This window comes from Rhinopithecus bieti, unplaced genomic scaffold (genome assembly GCF_001698545.2).
Source record: "Rhinopithecus bieti isolate Rb0 unplaced genomic scaffold, ASM169854v2 scaffold_73599, whole genome shotgun sequence".
NCBI lineage: Eukaryota > Metazoa > Chordata > Mammalia > Primates > Cercopithecidae > Rhinopithecus > Rhinopithecus bieti.
Window position 1 is genome coordinate 494,278 of NW_016827349.1, and position 20,160 is coordinate 514,437.

The 20,160-nt window shown below is 39.3% G+C and overlaps 1 protein-coding gene across 3 annotated transcripts in view; it reads left to right on the forward strand.

Moving 5' to 3' along the window:
• Positions 1-20,160, forward strand: part of TMEM245 (transmembrane protein 245) — a 103,352-nt gene that overhangs the window by 62,699 nt on the left and 20,493 nt on the right. For all 3 annotated transcript variants that reach the window (XM_017863780.1, XM_017863781.1, XM_017863782.1), the window contains 4 exons: positions 243-374; positions 7,373-7,495; positions 7,639-7,784; positions 19,937-20,037. In XM_017863780.1, coding sequence (XP_017719269.1) covers positions 243-374; positions 7,373-7,495; positions 7,639-7,784; positions 19,937-20,037 — 502 coding nt within the window. The remainder of the gene's footprint in view (positions 1-242; positions 375-7,372; positions 7,496-7,638; positions 7,785-19,936; positions 20,038-20,160) is intronic.

The window sequence follows — 20,160 nt, forward strand, 5'->3', positions numbered from 1 at the left end:
CGTGTTAGTCAGGATGGTCTCGATCTCCTGACCTCGTGATCCACCCATCTCGGCCTCCCAAAGTGCTGGGATTACAGGCTTGAGCCACCGCGCCCGGCCAGCTGATTTCTTAAATAATGGAAAGTTCTCCTTGGAGTACTTACTGAAGTGATTAAGGGGACCTGAAGCAAAATGTGACTTTTATACTTTTTGATCTTTAGATTAAGATGAGAATTTCATGTCTGCACTGTTTTATTCCATAGAATGTAACACACTCTGGAAGGCACAAAGGACAGAAGTTGCATGTCAGTCGTCAGAATAGCTGGCTGGGAGACATTCTGGACTGGCAGGATATTGCTTCCTTTGTTCACGAGAACATTGAGACATTTCTTTCGGTAAGAATAGTATTTATAGTTAAGCTGAAGTTCAAAATAAAAGACACTCTAATTCTAAGTTTTCCGTATGCATTTTGAGGCCTCATCTATCCTCTTTTTAATGTCATGACATTTACATGTTTGAGAACTCTGAATGCACTAGGATGATGTTCAAAAGCCACAGGCATCAGGTGTCACCACTCCCTTGGTATTTCCCCTGTAGTTGTAGAGTGAGAGATGCTGAGTCCTGAGTGATGCTGTGTGATGTGAGTGATGCTGTGGGCTGCCAGATTCTCAGATAGGGATCCTCGTCCTCCCCCTAGGCTGATCAGGGTGTCTCCAATTGGACTACTAGAGAGGGACCTGCCTTTGTGGTGTATGAAGACCCTTGACCAGATGGAAATATGGTTCCATTACATTGGAGGGATGGAATGTGTTGAATGCTTAGCTTGTTACCTTCCCACCTAACCTCCCACCATGCGCCATCACCTCTGCAGTCTTTGCAGCATTCCTAAGTGCTAACTGCTGCTCCTCCTCATTCCATAGCATATTTTGTATGGTGTCTTGGACGTAGAATTTCACAGAGAGTAATTTTCTTGTGCATAAACTTGTGACTTTCATCAAGTGAACAAAAATTGAGGTTTGCTGTGCTAAACTTTTTAAAATTAATTTTTTTTTTTGAGACGGAGTCTGGTTCTGTTGCCTAGGCTGGAGTGCAGTAGTGTGATCTCAGCTTACTTCAACTTCCGCCTCCCAGGTTCCAACGATTTTCCTACCTTAGCCTCCTGAGTAGCTGGGATTACAGGTGTGCACCACCACACCCAGCTAATTTTTTCTTTTCTTTTCTTTTTTTTTTTTTTTTTCATTTTTGTAGATACAGGGTTTCTCTGTGTTGGCCCAAACTGGTCTTGAACTCCTGACCTCAAGTGATCTGCCCGCCTTGGCCTCCCAAAGTGCTGGGATTAGAGTCATGAGCCATCGCACCTGGCCTAAATTTAATTTTTATCAAAGTAATACATGACCATCACTGAAACTGCAATAACGCTGAAAGATTTCAATAAGCAGCAGTGCCCTACTGTATGCCTCCCGATTTCCCATCTTTTTCTTTACAAACAACTGTCAATTCTTTTAGCTTTCCCTGGGTATTTATCTCTGAATTTCTAAAAATGTTTATGCTACTCTTTTCTTTGTTTTGCAGTTTTAGATGTTATCTTTTACTTTCTTAATGTGGAAGGTGAAGTGCTGTTAATCAGATATTGGGCCTTTAACATGGATTCCTTAATTTTGAAAGCCTCTTTTCTGTTTTCTATCTCTTTGTTTTCTTTTTGCCCTGAGAAATAGCTTCAGCTCGCCTTTGAAACAGTAATTGAGGCTGGGCGCGGTAGCTCATGCCTGTAATCCCAGCACTTTGGGAGGCCGAGGCGGGCGGATCACCTGAGGTTGGGAGTTCGAGATCAGCCCAACCAACATGGAGAAAACCGTCTCTACTAAAAATACAAAATTAGTCTGGCATGGTGGCACATGCCCATAATCCCAGCTACTCAGGAGGCTGAGGCAGGAGAATCACTTGAACTTGGGAGGCAGAGGGTGTGGTGAGCTGAGATTGTGCCATTGAGCTCCATCCTAGGTAACAAGAGCGAAACTCCATCTCAAAACAAAACAAAAAAAGAAACTGTGATTGAAATTTTCATTTTTCCTGCTATCATACTTGTAATATCCAACAGCTCTTTCTTCTGAACCATCCTTTTTTACTTATTTGAGAATATTACTAATAAAATATTTAAAATGTCTTCTGCTCTCTCTTTGCTCTACGTTTCTTTAAAGTTTGTTTTGTTTTCTCTTTTGTTACCTGTCTGGTGATCCCTGGCAGTATGTTCCTTTTTAAGAGTGCAACACTAAAAGCAGCTGGAAGGTCCCTGCCAGATCAGCCTATAGAAAAGCCCATTAGTCAGTCAGCAGGTTCCACCCAGTATCCTGGACCTTCCAGTTGGCTCTTAAATGCCAATGCATACACAAAATAGTGTATCATCTAATAATACCTTTGAATGTTTGTTTTTCCCCAAAATTCAGGTGTGTTAACTAAAAGTTACTGAATCCCTTTTTGTTTTGTTTTGTGACTGTAGTCATTGAACTTAAAAGCATCTGGTTTTTGTTTTGTTTTTTTTTTTTTGAGACGGGGTCTCGCTCAGTCACCGAGGCTGGAGTGCAGTAGCGCGATCTCTGCTCACTGCAAGCTCCGCCTCCCGGGTTCACGCCATTCTCCCGGGTTCACGCCATTCTCCTGCCTCAGCCTCCCGAGTAGCTGGGACTACAGGCGTCTGCCACCATGCCCGGCTAATTTTTTGTATTTTTAGTAGGGACGGGGTTTCACCGTGTTATCCAGGATGGTCTCAATCTCCTGACCTCGTGATCCACCCTCCTCGACCTCCCAAAGTGCTGGGATTACAGGCGTGACTCACCGCGCCTGACCTAAGCATCTGTTACATGAATGAAGTGACAGTGTTAAATCATACTAAGATAGATGATAAAGAAAAATTAAATTTTATAAATTCTTATGGAAAGAGAAGAGGCAGTTTTTGAAACTAAAATAAGTTTTGCTGTGTAGTCCCTCAAATACAATTTCTGTATCCCTAAACACATTTAAATATTAGTAATGGACAGTTCAGGGAACAGATGATTATTTAGTAGTTTTTGTATTAAATATTTTGTGTCAAATACTGTGCTAGGTGCTTAATATTTTCCAATTTAATTCTCCCAGTGATTCTGCAAAACTAGTATAATTGCCTTCATTTTAATAACCAAAAAAAGGCTCAGAGGTGTTAAAATAGTTAGCATGGTAAATAACAGTTGATATTCAAATTCAGTTCATCTTTCCTTGGCTCCAGAGGCCAGACTTTATATGTAATGTTGTGTTACCTTTCAAACTGTATTTCATCCTCTAGAGAACTCAACATTACTTAGTCTCATACCTTTATATTTTTATTTGCTTTGTTTTGTCAGTTTTTTTTTTTTTTTTTGGATATTGTTGTGAATAGTTGGCTTAGGGCCAGTCTTGTTCATGAAATCTTCGCAGTGTATTTCAGAACACATTGAGGTTTCTCTACATTCAGATTCCTTTTGCATTTATTGTTTTCACTCTTTTGATACCTAAACATATTTTTGACACTTTAGTGTTTATACCCAATCTTCTGGACTAGATTGTAAGTTTTTGGAGGTAGAAGGAATCTCAAATATCCCTACCTTAGAATTTAGTATGGTATTAGGTCCTCAATTAAACTAGGAGAAGTACATTAGACTGTAGTGCAATGATTTGACTGTGGCTTACTGCATCCTCGACCTCCTGGGCTCAAGCCATCCTCCCGCTTGAACCTCCTCCTTCTCCCTGAGTAGGTGGGACTACAGGCATACACCACCACACCCAGCTGATTTTTAAATTTTAATTTTTTTGCAGAGATGAGGTCTTGCTATGTTGCACAGGCTGGTCTTGAACTCCTGAGCTCAAGCTATTCTTTCACCTCGGCCTCCCAAAGTGCTGGGATTACAGACATGAGCCGCTCAGCCAATAATTATTTTTGTATTTAGAAATACAGTGGCTGAGTTGAAATGGTGTTTATAGGTAGATAAGAAAGATTGGAACTAGAGAAAGATAGCAGAACTCACGTGGTTCACTGTCTCCAGGCTCCCTCCCAACTCTCTGAGGCAGACAGAGGTGGCTCGGTTCTGCCAGGGGAGACATTTTCCCTTATTTAGACCTCTGCATCTCTGCAATGTCCTGTTCCTCCTCTGTTTTTCTAAACTGTTGCCTTTGAATCTTCTTCACTGGCTCCATAAGAAGGTGGGCTAATGGCTCTTAATAAGTACTGGGAAATCAAATTAATAATCAAACGGTTGTTTGGTGAGTGGTGGACTCAGAGTAAAGGACTGCAGAGCCACTGGAGATGGTGAGGCCTTGTTGGTCAGTTCTTATCCACAGTAGAGACCACCTTTCATGACCACATTGCTTAGTTGGTTCAGTAAGTCTCTTGGGCTTTTTATATGTTTCATAATGAACTCTTTGTGACGTTCTTCCAGTACTTACATTGCTGTTGTTGATTAAACTGATATCAAACCTGGCTCATGTTTTCTGCTTCTGAGTTAGGATCCTTTTTTTTTTTTCCTTTCTCCAGAGACAGTCTCGCTTTGTCATCCAGTCTGGAGCACAGTGGCACGATCTCAGCTCACTGCAGCCTCCACCTCCTGGGTTCAAGAAATTTTTGTGCCTCAGCCTCCTGAGTAGTTGGTATTACAGACCAACACATTCACCTAATTTTTTTGTATTGTTAGTAGGGATGGGATTTCACTATGTAAGCCAGGCTGGTCTCAAACTCCTGGCTTCAAGTGATCCGCTCACCTTGGCCTCCCAAAGTGCTGGGATTACAGGTGTGAGCCACTGCACCCAACTTGAGTTGCAATACATTTTGTCTCCATAAATCTGTTTTGTTTTCCGAGTTTCATGGGCCTTGCTATTGTGCCTGCCTTTACCCATTTTCTCCTCCCTTGAGTTGCAATACATTTTGTCTCCATAAATCTGTTTTGTTTTCAGAGTTTCATGGGCCTTGCTATTGTGCCTGCCTTTACCCATTTTCTCCTCCCTAAGCCTGCCATATAAATTAAAACCACTTTACTTTAAGGATTTAGTTAATATTCTAGAAATGTTTTTTCCTCTGTTTTCTTCAGTTGATTCCCTTTCTTTCTTTCAAATAGGAAAGGTTACTTTTTTGTTGTTGGAGACTAACAGTCTAAAATTAACGTATTTAGTTAATTTCTTAAGAATTACCACAAGGTATTTTCTCTTAGTGCAACCCAGAAACTATTTAATTTTTTTTTTACATAAAATTCCAAAATGACTGAAGCTGCAAAAAGAATGCTTGTCAAATCACAAGTAAAGGCATTGTTGGCTTGTTTCTTGGAACTGATGGCATTGTTCATTCATTCTTTATCCCACGAGGTCAACTAGTCAATCTTGCATATTTTTGTGGGCATTGTGAAGCATTTTCAAGGTTTTATGTAAGGAGTTTTTGTAAATGAAACCAGCCTGCCAGAGTTCTCTTAGGAAACTGAGCTGAGATTTGCAAGAAATGCCGAGGGCAACAAAATATGCCTTTATAAATGGTACATCTGAAGTAGGAAAGGAATGGAGAGGACTTTTCATAGAACAGATGGACATACGACAAAAACCAGAACTGCTGTTTTGGGAAGGGCACCAAAACAAAAATCAGATGTTGTGAGTTCTGCCCCACAACATGTAAGCTCTAAGCTCTAGTTCCACTTACTAGCTTTGTGCCCTTAGGCAAGTTTTAAAAAAAAAATTGTGAACTTCAAATTATGTCTCTATAAAATAGAGATAATATCATCCACATTTCTTCACTCATGGCATTGTTGGGAGGTCTGTGGAAGCAGTTTAGAAATGGTAATGGGAGGTGTTTTTCTGGTCATTTTGCTTTTGTATTTTTCATTAAGAGGAAGGATAGTCCACTTGGGAAGAATAGAACAGATAATATAATAAGGGGATTTGAGATCGTAAATGAAACATGCAGGTATGCTATAAATATTGTACCTCTCCTTTATTAATATTTAACATCTATGAGAAATCTTCCTCATGATATCTGGTTCTAGTGAATGTGTAGGTGACAAATCAGCTGAACTCAGTAGACCTCAATATACTGATCATTGCCTGTCTCCGGAAAGATTTTTAGCCTCGGAGCACTGCTCTTGTCCCTGTCTGTTGATTGCTTTTCTTGTGATTTAATGAAGTCATTGAGGTGATGCTTTTTATATTTGTAGATAGCTCTAAGTTGGAAATGGCAAGGGTAGGGGCTAGGCAGCCAGTAAAGCAAATACTGGAATTTCATGGCCTGCACTTAGGATCCTACAAGATAAATATCACCACAGGTTGTACTCTAGCATATTCCCCTGGAGGTAAAGTCATGACATGTGTCACATAATAATGTCTCTGTTAATGATGGGTCACATAATGCAATCATGGTCCCATAAGATTTATAGTACTGTATTTTTACTGTACCTTTTACATGTTTAGATGTACAAATACCTGTATTGTGGTTGCATGTGGTATTCAGTACAGTAACATGCTACAAAGGTTTATAGTTTAGGAGTAGTAGGTTGTATCTTATAGCCTATATGTGTGCCAGGCTTTACCATTTAGGTTTGTATCAGTACACTTTATGACGTTTGCAGGATGAAATCGCCTAATGACACATTTCTCAGAATGTATCTCCATCATTAAGTGATGCATGACTATATTTTTTCTCTGCTTGCCATTTTTACATAGCTACAATGATATATATATGTATGTATATGTGTGTGTGTATTATATTATATTATATTATATTATATTATATTATATTTATTTATTTATTTTGAGACAGTGTTTTGTTCTTGCTGCCCAGGCTAGAGTGCGATGGCAGGATCTCGGCTCACTGCAACCCCTGCCTTCTGGGTTTAAGGGATTCTCCTGCCTCAGCCTCCCAAGTAGCTGGGATTACAAGCATGTGCCACACCACATGTGGCTAATTTTGTATTTTTATTAGAGACAGGGTTTTACCATGTTGGTCAGACTGGTCTGGAACTCCTGACCTAAGGTGATCCACCTGCCTCAGCCTCCCAAAGTGCTGGGATTACAGGTATGAGCCACCATGCCCCACCAATTGTATGTATATAAAAAATTTTAATCCTGTTTTTTAAATTTAGCATTTTATTGTAAAATATTTTACCATGTTATAACAGTGATGTTTTTAATGGCTGTCTATATTATTTGATGTGGATTCACCATTTTCTTTACTATTGATTATACAACTGTTTTGGTTTATTTTTTATTTTTATTATTTTTCATTTGAAGTAATCTTCAGTTCTTAGCTTTTCAGTTCATGTTACTAAAACACTGTATTAAAAGCACACTAGATGGCTGTAGAAACTTTTTTCATGAGGATTGGTTCTGATATCCAGCTTTCCCTCCTTGCCAGATCTTGGAGTCTCTGTGGATCGTTATGAGCCGGAATGTGAGCCTGCTCTTCACCACTGTCACTACACTTTTGACCATCCTCTTCTACAGCGGGACAGCCCTTCTCAATTTTGTACTCTCTCTGGTATGTCCACATAGATAAGTATACCTCACATTTCCTTCCTTGTTAAAGTATATTTCTGATTTCATTTGCAATTACAGATGTCTATCTTCCTATAGTTTCCAAATACGATTTTTTTTAGGAGATAATTGTCCTTTGTTTTGCAGATAATTTTCCTGACCACACTATTTTATCTATTAAGTTCCAGTGATGAGTACTACAAGCCAGTGAAGTGGGTGATAAGCCTAACTCCACTATCTCAGCCAGGTCCTTCTTCTAATATTATTGGCCAGTCTGTGGAAGAAGCTATCAGGTAGGGATAAGGTTTATGCTATTCTTATTTCTCCCAGAATTTTTTTTCCATGATAAGCCTGTTTTTTGTTGTGAGCATCCTGATAACATTCAGTGCTAAACTCTGAAGGACTCTGGTATTTTCAAGGTTTTCATCTCATTTTGAGAGGATAAATATGAGCAGTGCAGTTGTTAATAAGAAAAAGATTCAGGCTGGGTACAGTGGCTCATGCCACTCAGATTGCTTGAGGCAGGAGGATTGCTTGAGGCCAGGAGTCTGAGATGAGTCTGGACAACATAGTGAGACCCTGTCTCTATAGAAAAAATTTTTTAAATTGTCTGGGCTTGGTGGCATGCACCTGTAACCCCAGCTACTAGGGAAGCTGAGGCCAGAGGCTTGCTTGAGGAACTTGAGGTTACAGTGAGTTGTAATCACGCCACTGCGCTCTAGCCTTGGTGACAGAGCTAGATCCTGTTTCTTTGTTTTTTGGAGATGGATTGCAGTGGTGTGATCTTGGCTCAGTGCAGTCTCTGCCTCCAGAGTTCAAGTGATTCTCCTGCCTCAGCCTCCCAAGTAGCTGGGACTACAGGCATGCACCACCACACTCAGTTAATTTTTGTATTTTTAGTAGAGACGTGGTTTCACCATGTTGGCCAGGCTGGTCTCAAACTCCTAACCTTAAGGGATCTGCCCACCTCGGCCTCCCAAAATGCTGGGATTACAGGCGTGAGCCACCATGCCCGGCCAAGACCCTGTTTCTTAAAAAACAAAAAAACAGACCGGGTGCGGTGGCTCACACCTGTAATTCCAGCACTTTGGGAGGCCAAGGCAGGAGGATTGCTCGAGCTCAGGAATTTGAGACAACCTGGGCAGCATAGTGAGACTTTGTCTCTACTAAAAATAAAAAAGATTAGCCAGGCATGGTGGTGTGCATCTGTAGTCCCAGCTACTTAAGAGGCTGAGGTGGTAGGATTGCTTGAGCCTGGAAGATGGAGACTGCAGTGAACTTGGTCACACCACTGCACTGCAGCCTAGGCAACAGAGTAGGACCCTGTCTCAAAAACAAAACAAAATTTAACAATTCAGAGCAGTTTTGATAACCTTCTCTCAAACCTGTGATTTACAAAGATGTAATGGTCTATCTCCATCAGCTTTCCATCAGCAGGATCTTAGACTAGCTCTTAGCATCATGTCACTTGCTTAAGAGAACCCCCGCTTCCACCACCCCCATCTCCAACTTCTTTCAGAACCCTCTGCTGTCAGGATTTCTAGCTTTGTTCCAGAAGGAGAGTAGGTGGCATTCCTGTTTCTCCTCTGTCCTAAAGCCAAGCTGTGCCCTCCGCAAGGGGTAGGTTGGATACTGGAAATGCAGAATCGTTGTTTATCTCTTAAGTTATAGGCTCTGTATGCACTGGAGGTTCTGGCCAGAAACTTTCATTATGACTTCTGGCATCCATGTTTTTACAGGCTTGGTTTCTGAATGAACTTCAACTTTTCCTCCCTATAAGCTCTTTCCAGGTCATTGGCTCTTGACTTCCTTTATCTTTTTCTCTTCATCATTTCTGGTATGGAGGGCCCTTTTGCAGAGCAGGCCTCTCTCAGCCCATCCTCCAACCCCTGTTCTCATTGCTCATTAACAAGACTCAACTACATTTTTACTTCTTATGCATACATCTCAAATTAAACCCTTCTATTGTCCATTAGAGCTCCTTTTTCTAATATGTTGTTAACCAGGTAGTCTTAAGTGTCTCTTGAATAGTGAATCTTTGGCTGGCATTTCTGTCTCCACATACTTTTAATAAATACCATTGTCTGGAACTAGTCTTCCACAGGAATCTTGATTTCTTTTTTTTTCTCTCATAATTGTATCTTATTGATCTTGGTTTATATTTTCACTGTGTTCATATAATAGCTAGTGAGAATCCCACTTTGATTGTTAGAAAACCTTCAGTTAACATTCAAACAGGATGCATGCTCCTAAAATACAATGTCTGTATAACTTTTGCTAAGTTCTCTCCTCTTTTCCTACTAGCAAGGCCTGGATAAGGTCTTCACCAATACCTTGTTTCTGCGATTGGCTATCAAGTGGGATTAAAAAAAAATGCTCTTAACACCTATACAGTGCCCTCAGGTATCCACTTGGGGGCCATCTGTAAAGATTCCAGATTTTGGAGTATATTATCCAGTGTAACAGCATTTGGGGTGAAGCTGTTTTGAAGGAAGTACCGGCTATAGCTTCCCTCCGAAGTCCTATATGACCATTGACTATCATCTTTACTGAATAAATGAAATGATGAAAATTCTAGCAATAGATTATCTTTGTTTATCTAGGATCTTTCTGACAAAAAAGCTTTTGCAAATGCTCTACCAAAAAGGAAAGCTAATCTTTTATCTTCCCAGTAGGGTAAAGCTATTGGAGCAGCCATATCAAAGGCTGGTAGGAATTCTCCAGTCAGTGTGGCTTAAGCCAAGCTTTGCAGAAAAATACCTACCTTGTTCATAAAGAACTTCAGGAAAGATGATGCTTCCATTTTCCTCAAGTAACCTTCGTTGTTACTCTTATTCTTAGAAAAATATTTCTATTTTCACATCACAGCTTTTGAATTTTCTGTTGTTCTGCTTTCATAGAGCAGACCATCCTCTAAATGTCTGTCACTCTTTTTCTTACCAAATATGCCACCTTTTTTGTTTTAAACTTAATTCCTAGATGTTGTGTTTGCCAGTCAGTGGTAAGTAAAGCTATTAGTCACACCTAGGTTCAGCTGATTGAAAGCACATATTCTGTTACACCATGATGCCTTCTTTCAAGAGGAGCTGGTTAGGGAAGATCATGATTTATATTTGTGGACATAAGACGGTGGCACTTAGAAATTCAGGTCTTTGGCTCAGGAGAGAATTTGAGATTAGAAAGAGTGCTGTCATCTACAGGGATATGAGGAAATCGGTCTTTTACAAATTAGATTTGACTTACCCTCTTGGGAGTGCACACACTAATTATGTATTATAACAGTAGCTCATGTCTTGGTTCCATAGTATACTGGAATTTAAAAACCATTTGTTTTATTATCACCTTATTTTAAATACAGAAAAAATTTTAACCTTTGATACCAGAACTATAATCGAGTGGTTCTCAGAATTGATAGATTTTTATGAATGTGATAAATATGGTACAGACTAAATGGGTTATGGCCTGAGCCATTTTTCTAACCAAAGCTATATCAAGTTATATAATTTTAAGGCTGTAATTCAAGGGGATTTGTTTTTGCAATTTAAGTTCCTAAGGCTGTTTCTTTACTGGCGCAAATTCAAGACTTGAAATGTACAGGTTTTATAGAGATTCCTCTGAAGAGCTTTCTCCTGTGGAGAAGATGGTAGTGAGTTCTCTAAGAGTTCCTGTTGGATTTTTCATCCTGAAGGTTTGTGTTGAAGAGGCAATATGTTTCTTCATGGAAAAGATTTTGAGGGAAAATAAGTGGTTATGATTTATAATTTATAAATGACTCTGAAAATATTGTAATGTCCTCAAAGTGCAGTTTAGCCTACAAATATCAGTGATACTAACTTTTATAAGCATCAGTCATTAATCATCATCTATGTTGCAGCTAAGTGGAAATCATTACATTCATTTATATGATCTGTGAATAAGTCAAAAGTGGAATTGAAATTGGGGGTTAATTGCATGACCAGACAGTGAAAGTGTCTGTTCGTGAAGCTTTGCCTTCTGAAGTATGTGGCTTCTTTATGATCACTATCTCATTGAAGTTTTGAACATTACTCATTATTTTGATTCTGAATAAGTATTCTTCTCAGTTGAATACATTTGCAATTGGGTTTTCATTTCATGAAGTTTTGAGTCAGTGGCATGCATCCTTTATCCCCAGACCATTTTCCTCTCTTTAGCAGCATGTTGTCTCCTGAATGTATACATCACACCCTTCTTCCCTGATGCTCCCATTCTGCTTGCTCTGGTGGAGATATTGCACATTACTAAGTTGCATGTTGTCACGGCCTCAATGCAATTTAGTGTGTGTGATATTTTCACATGAGTGCATGCACACGGGTATGGCTCTTGCTTGCTGGGATTACAGCTTTTCAGTGCCAGTGGGTGGGCGTCCTGATGAATTAGATAAGAGAATGTGTATGCCATGCAATTCTCATTTGGAAAGTGAACATGCTTCCCACTGGTATCTCCCAATTTTGGAGAAATAAAAGTGTTTGGATTAAAAAAAGTGAGTGTTGATCATTTAGTGAATCAGTGTTTCCATTTTTTACTTTGAGCAAATGAAATATTTATTACAAATTCTCATTGATTTAAGAGTATAAACAATATTTAAATGTGTAAGGAAGAATGTAAAGCTGTAAGAAAATGTGTTTTCATTTATTTGAAGAAATCTTTCCCAACACTGGAATAGAGAAGCAGAAATCTCTTACGCCTATTTGGGAAAATTATATTAGCTGGAGTTCTTAAATAATAATCAAGACAGTAAAGGTATGCTTAACCTACCTGATGAAAGATTAATCTCATAAACTTAAGTTTCCAAGGTAAATTACCTTAAAAATGTTTCTTTTAGTTTCTCATTGTGGTGCTTTGAAAACTACTAAATCCATTTTAATGGGCTTATAATGGAACTAGTTTTGAGATACTTGTTTACTGTTTGCCTATGTAATTGAAACAACCCCTTGTTATTTTTTAAGTTAGCATTAGAGTAAGCATGCACAATCACTAGGCATTGTCAAGGACACAAAACCATGTATTACTGTATAAAAATATTGAATTAATATTTACTACTGCCATAGCCTCCAGATGATCTAGTGTGATGCTGTCATTGTGTGTTTCTATGTTTCACCACTATTTTGGAGGGTGAGAATGGAAGAATTCCACATAAGCAGCTTATCCCCTGTGCCCCTCAGCAGCTCTCTAGGGCTGAATGCACAGTGTGGCCGTTCCCCTCATGCTGGAAATTTAATGTCTGCCAGGTTGCTATATGACACCCTGTGGAGCTGGGTTTCCAGGGCAAATGAATCAAGAAAGGGAAGATGTGACCTCTCAAGGGAGGTTGGGGCTGGGAAGGGGTGGGTAGAGAGAGATGTGTTAAAGGATACAAAAATTACTTAGAAGGAATAAGTTATTATGTACTATAGCACTGTAGAATGACTGTAGGTAACAACAATAAATTACATAGTTTCAAGTAGCTAGAAGGAAGATACAGAATGCTCCCAACAAAAGAAATGAGGCCAGGTACGGTGGTTCACACCTCAAATCCCAGCACTTTGGGAGGCCGAGGTGGGCAGATCACCTCAGCTCAGGAGTTCAAGACCAGCCTGGCCAACATGGAGAAACCCCGTCTCAACTAAAAATACAAAAATTTGCTGGGTGTGGTGGCACGCGCCTGTAGTCCCAGCTACTCAGGAGGCTGAGGAAGAAGAATCGCTTGAACCCAGGTGGTGGAGATTGCATTGAGCTGTGATCATGCCACTGCACTGCAGCCTGGGCGACAGCGTGAGACTCTGTCTCAAAAAAAAAACAAAAAACCAAAAACCGAAATGATAAGTGATCAAGATGATAGATATGCCAATTACCCCTGTCTGATTACTATACATTATATGTATTGAAGCATTATTATGTACCCCATAAATATGTAGAGAGCTGTCAGGGGAGCTGGGGAGTACTTTTCCCACTGGTAATTGTATATACTGTGTCTCTAAAAGCTGACTGGTCTCTCCCACTAGCTCACTTTCTACTTGAGACATGCCATATTGCAGTAAGGCTAGAATACTGGGAAGAGAAATGACAGTCCTTTAGAAAAGAGGGTGGAACCAGTGTAAGGGAATGTGGAGGAGGCAGAATTTCGCTTTGAACTCTTCACTCCTCCTTTTCTTCATTATTTTTCTTCTTCCTTAGGTAATTCCTACTCAGCTGTGGTCTAAGGCCCTGTGTACACTGAGTTCATAGAGCTTCTCTGGACTGGTTTGTTATTCTCCCCATCCCACTCCTTGCTTCAAATATCATTCCATTAAAAGCAGGTCATCTGATTAAATCCTGAATTGCCTTGTTATTTTTTTCTCACTCAGTTTAGAAAAGTAGCAAGCACAATCTGGTTTGTCAGAAAAGAGAGGGTTGAGAGCTAAAGTTGAGTGTCAGGAAATGTGTGAAAAAGTAAGTTTCATCCTAGAGTTTATAAAGGATGAAGATCAAGAGCTGGTTAGGAAGAGTTAACATTGTAAACAATCATTTGAAGTCAATTCAAGCTCCTGGTGCAGAGGAGTTATTATTATATATAGTTGTGGAAAGGAGGCATGAATATTCACACCTTTAGTGCCATACGGTATAAATATACAACAGGCTTTATTAGGGGAAAATCCTAGCTGAGAAAAAGCTGATCCTGCCTAACTCTTGGAACTTTAATTCCACAGAGAGGTGTGCTTAGGTGGGGCATAGCTGGATTGGGTGCACGATGGCCTACCTTCCAATAGACAGGAATCCTGCCCTGTAATAGTCTATATATAGTATGGGGCAGGAGAACATCTCTAAGACTGTAGTAATGGGAGGTCTATGAGTAGGGAATAGGCCTTGTTAGAAAGCGGTGCCTCCAGCTCAGTGGCTGGTGTGTCAGTCTCTTCTTCCATTGAGCTAAATCAGGTCCACCTGAGCTACCAAAAGGAGGGAGGAAAACCTCCAGAGTCTTTGAATTTGATTCTCATCGACTACTGAGTGCTAGGAGAGCTTGGAGTGAAATTAAAGAACAACTGTCAATAATCTTTGAAGAATCACTGAATAAAAAGGTCCCAGAAAACCAAGAACAGGCAGATATTTTTTGAGACATAAAGGTGGAAGAAGCCTATATATTCCATAAATATTAGACTGGTTAACTTGATGTAAGTGTTCTGTCAATTTCTGCAGTAGGTGCTTGACCACATGGTTGTGAGCAGTTACAAGGGGAAGGGTAATGACCATTGGCACCATGGATTCACACAGCATAAGTCATACACGGTCACCTTTGTGGAATGCCAGAAGCCCACGTCTATTGTGATTTTTGCAAGAGAGTTGATGAACTGTATCATAATGTCTTTCATAGATAGTAAGACAGGGAAGTGCTTGTTGAATTTGAGTATGCAAAATATGTCGACTAACTGGTTGATGTCAATCAATGAATGAATGAAATGGGGAAATGATCTTTCAGTGGTATGATTGTAAGTAATATTCTTGTATTGATTAATGTTTTCTGGTAGCCCATTCAAACTATATGGTGCATGCCATTAGTTATATGCCAGATGACGTTTTATTTGACTTTGGGAGTAAATTATTTCTAGCAGTCTCTGAATTTTAGGTTCCAAAGAACCCTAGAGACAAATGATAATTATATGCCCAGTATTATAGGTTATTTAAAATAACCAAACCAAAACTTGTGTATGCACAGCATGTAACAGTGGTTGGCACGTAGGGGGTTGTGTGTGCACCTGTAGTCCCGGCTACTTGGGAGGCTGAGGTGGGAGGATCACTTGAGCCTGGGAGGTGGAGGTTGCAATGACCCAAGATTGCACCACTGCACTCAAGCCTAGGTGACAGATTGACACCCAGTCTCAAAAAAAAAAAAATTGTCAGCTATACCTTTATTATTAATGAAAGAAGAAAACAAGTTTAGAAAAGTCCTTATAAGAGGGAGAAAGTTCTGGAATTAATGGTGATAGTTGCACAAATTATGAGTATACTAAAAACCACTGAATTGTATACATTAAAATGATGGAATTTATGTTACATGAGCTTCTTCTCAATAAAAAAATTTTATTAGAAAACAAAGGCAGGAGAGTCAGAATGAAGGAGACATGTGGACAGAAGCAGAGCTGAGAGATGGAGAGAGATTGGAGGATGCCACACTACTAATCTGAAAGATGGAAGATGGGGCCTTGAGCCAAGGAATGAAGGCAGCCTTTAAAAACTGGAAAAGGCTAGTCCAAGTGTGGTTGTATTTACAACTAAATGATCACAACCAGTTACAGATTGCTCTGTTGCCTCTCTACTCTCACTGCTTTACTTGGCTAGCCTAAAAAAAAAACTACTAAAAAATAAGAGAAAACAAAATTTCCCTTAAATCCTCCAGAAAGAATGTGGCATCTTGGTTTTAGGACTTCTGACCTGAATTATAAGATAAAAAGTATGTTTTAAGCCAATTGAGTTTAGGGTAATTTATTACAGCTGCAACAGGAAACTAACACAACCCACTACATGCCAAGTGTAGTTATGTGCTGTGCACATGCAGGTAGCATACCAAAAAGTTTTGCTTTGGTTATTTTAAATTGTAAGGTGAAATAACCTATAATACTGGGCATATAATTATCACTGAATTCCAGGGTTCTTTGGAACCTAAAATTCAGAGATTGCTAGGAATAATTTACTCCCAAAGTCAAATAAAACTTCATCTGGCATATAACTAATGGCACACACTATGCCTGGCTAATTTTTTATAGTTATAGTAGGAACGGGGTTTCACCTCTTGCCCAGGTTGGTCTTGAACTCCTGGACTCAAGCGATCCTCCTGCTTTGGCCTCTGACAGTGTTAGGATTACAGGTGTGAACTGCCGCAACCAGCCAGGCAACAAATAAAAATGCTATATATTTATAGTTTGTAATATAATATTACATTGTGAAATGGTTAAATCAAGCTAATTCATATATTCATTACTTCACATACCATTTTTGTTGTGAGAACATTTAAGATGTACTCTTAGCAGTTTTAAAGTGTACAGTGCATTATTATTAACTGTAGTCACCATGCTGTACAATAGATCTACTGAACTTATTCATCCTAACTGAAACTTTGTACCCTTTGACCATCTTGCAGCCCCTGGCAACCACATCCTACTCTCTATTTCTGTGAGTTCAACTCTTACATTCCAGATGCGGTGTTTGTCTATCTGTGCTGCGCCTGGCTTATTTAACTTACCACAGTGTCCTCCAGGATCATCCACGTTGTTGCAAATGACAGGATTTCCTTTTTTTTTAGGGGGGTGCTGAATAGTATTTCCTTGTGCACACACCACATTTTCTACTAATAGCCACTGCTTATTGAGCATCCACTGTGCGCTAGGTCAGTTACTAGGAGCTTCAGATGCATTGTCATTTAGCTTTTCATGAGCTGAATTGTTCTTCCTGCCAGCATCCACTCACATAAAACTGAGGTTTAACCTCATACCTTGAGGAGATATGCGGTGCGGTAGGAGGCAGTGGCTTCTGGGTTGGTGTCCGTGGACTATTAGTTTTTTCTGAATTGAGAGATTAAAGCTAGTATTCATTATAAGGTTAAATAGGTACCATATGACCGAGTATCTCCACTCCTAGGTATTTACAGACGAGAAATGAAAGCATATGTCCCCAAAGACTTGTACACAAATGTTCATAGCAGTATTATTCATAATACCCCCAAACTGGAAACACCTCAAATGCCCATCAACTGGTGAATGGATAAACAAATTCTAGTCGATCTACATAATGGAATGCTACTCAGTAATAAAAAGGAACAAACTACTGATATACTCAACAGTGTTGGTGAAGATCAAAAGCATTATGCTAGGTGAAAGAAACACCAAAAGTACATGACAACGTGAATGTACTCAACACTATTGAAGTGCACACTCAAAATGATTCAGATGCTAAATATTGTGCCATGGATATTTTGCCACAATTTAATACAAAGCTGTGTAATGTATGGTTGTGTTTACATGAGATTCTGGAAAAGGCAGAATTATAGTGGCAGCGTATCTAGTGGCCGTCAGAGGCCAGAGTTTAGGAAGGGTTTGACTATAGAAGGGCATGAGGGAACTTTTTGGGGTAATGGAAATATTCTACATCTTGATTGTAATGATGGTTATAGAATGTTTATATTTGTCCAAATTACTGAATTGAATGCTTAAAATTGGTGAGCTTTATTATTTGTAAATCATAGTTTAATAAAGCTGATACAAAAAAGGAGAAAAAGTTGCTAGGAATTTGAAGGAGTTAAATTCTGTTTTCTGGTAAATTGTAAGAGGATTTTTCTCTGCTGTTTTATTTATAAAACTTCTTGTGTGCCAGATCACGAGTAATGAGGTAGAAGGGAATATATTGTCTTCTCATCCCTCACTAGGTTACATGAATATGTTTAGTAACTGCAAACAATATATAGTGCATTTAAAAGTTGCCTTGAGAACATTACCAGCAACCAGTATTCTCAGCGGTGAAAGAAAGAAGACTGTGCTGTTTTCTGCACGTGGTCCTTACTGGATTGAGCCTTGGTTACTTGCCACCCCAGAGGGGTGATTGAGTTGCAATATTCTGTTGCACCTTTGATGTCAACTTATTTTTGGCTTAAAATTTTTTAAATAACATAAGGTTAAGGAAGGATCACGATATCTGTCTTTTCCTCACTGACCTCTCTAGTTCTAGACAAATTCTATACTTTTTTCCTTTCTTTTTCTCTGTGGTCGATGATGTCATTATTCCCTCCCCCTCAAAACCTACCTTCTCCCTTGGTCTCCGGGAATACTGCACTCTAGTGATTTTCCTCCTACTACAGAAATGATTTCATTACCTCTCTGGCTGTTATTTCTTTGTCTTTAGGTCCTTTATGAAAACACAACCTGTTGCCCTATTTTCTCTCCACTTGCCCCTTTAGGATGTCCTATACTCTTCTATTATTCTGGTGCGTCTCAGATGTCTTGTCCTGAATTTTCTATTATGCCTTGTCTCTTATTTCAGCTGCCTCTAGGGTGTTTTCATCATCCTTTTTGAGTTCCTATTGCCCTTACTAAACAAACTCCCCTTTTCTTCCATGCTTCTTCCATTCTGGCCTTCTCCATGTCTTTGAGATGCTGCTATTATTTCCCCCTCAGGTTTAAAACCTGAAGCTCTGTTGTTTTCTTTTTGCTCTGTCCTCTCTGTTTAGTTGTTGAGCAGATCCTTGGTATTTTCTTTGGGGTCTTTCCCTTCCTTTTGGTATTTTTGATACCACTTTATTCTGGGTTCTTGTTGCAGAGTCATATGGCACCTTTACGACATTGTCTAGTGAAAGCTATTGGTCAGGATGACAAAGCAGGTTTTATAATTGGGGAGCCATTCTGCCACTGGATCTATGTCCCAGAACCCTACTAAATGACTGAATCACTAGATTACAGGGCTTGACTTTGCTCCTAACAGTATACCTCTTTTGGGATGCTTTAGAAAAGCTTGGTGTTTCCTTTTGCATGTACAAGGTCTCCTTTGCTGCTAACGTCTTCTTTTTCAACTACAGCTTTTCTTCTGTAGTGAACGTATGAGGGTGCTTTCCCTGCACCCCTCTGCACCGCCCCATAGAGTCCAGGTTTTTATGATTTTGTGCTGGCTTGAGATTACTTACAGGTTGCTGCCTTTGTGCTCTCTCAACAGTTCCTTATTTCCCCTCCTTACAGTGCTGCCTTACTAATCTTCCAACTGAAAAACACAGAGCACCTGACATTGCAGATTTTCATGTACTGCATTCCTGTATTAGTCACCAAATATATGTGTCTGTTTTTATCTCTCTTGTATTTTCCTCTCTGATTTTACTCTGGAGTTAGGAATCTTTTTTTTTCCCGTAAATTCTCTCCCAATGACCTGCATTCTTTGATAGCATTTGTAAGAGATGTTACTTTGTAGGCTTAGTTGCATAGTTTAAGAAATGTAGGAAGGTTTTGTTAAATAAAAGAAAGATGGTGAAATACAAGTTATACTGTCCGTTACTGGCTGTTTCCAAAAGGGGCAGACTGGCCAGAGCCTGGGTTTCTTAAACTATATTCTTGGAAACATGTTATTCACACTTGATTTTCTTTCCATTTGTTTTGGTGGTGAAATATCTGCTTCAGAGTGAGAAGTTGATGAATTATTTCAGAGAATAGGGTATTTTAAGGTGTTTCAGTTATTTTTTCCATCAGAAATTTAAGGAATAGTTAGTAAATGTATTTCCAAATTAAACATATTTCATATTACATGAAGAATAACTTAGTAAATGTATTTAAAATAAGGTGTTTATGTTTCTTTGAAATAAAATGAAAACAGCATTCTCAGGCCAGCAGAAAAACTAAAGCTGTTACTTGATTTGGAATCAAGTGGCCACATGATTTTTCTGAATCACGATATGACACTGTGTTGATTTACTCTTTCTTTTTATCTTTGGGCATTCCAGAGGGGTATTTGATGCTTCCCTCAAAATGGCTGGCTTCTATGGATTGTACACCTGGCTGACTCATACTATATTTGGCATCAATATTGTCTTCATACCATCAGGTAACAACCATATTACACTTTCCACTGTTCTCTCTTTAAGGAAAGTTAAGCCATTTTACATACGTCTAGGAAGTGTCTACTTCCTCAAGTTTAAAAAACTAAATTTTTTGGCTTGAGATCGAC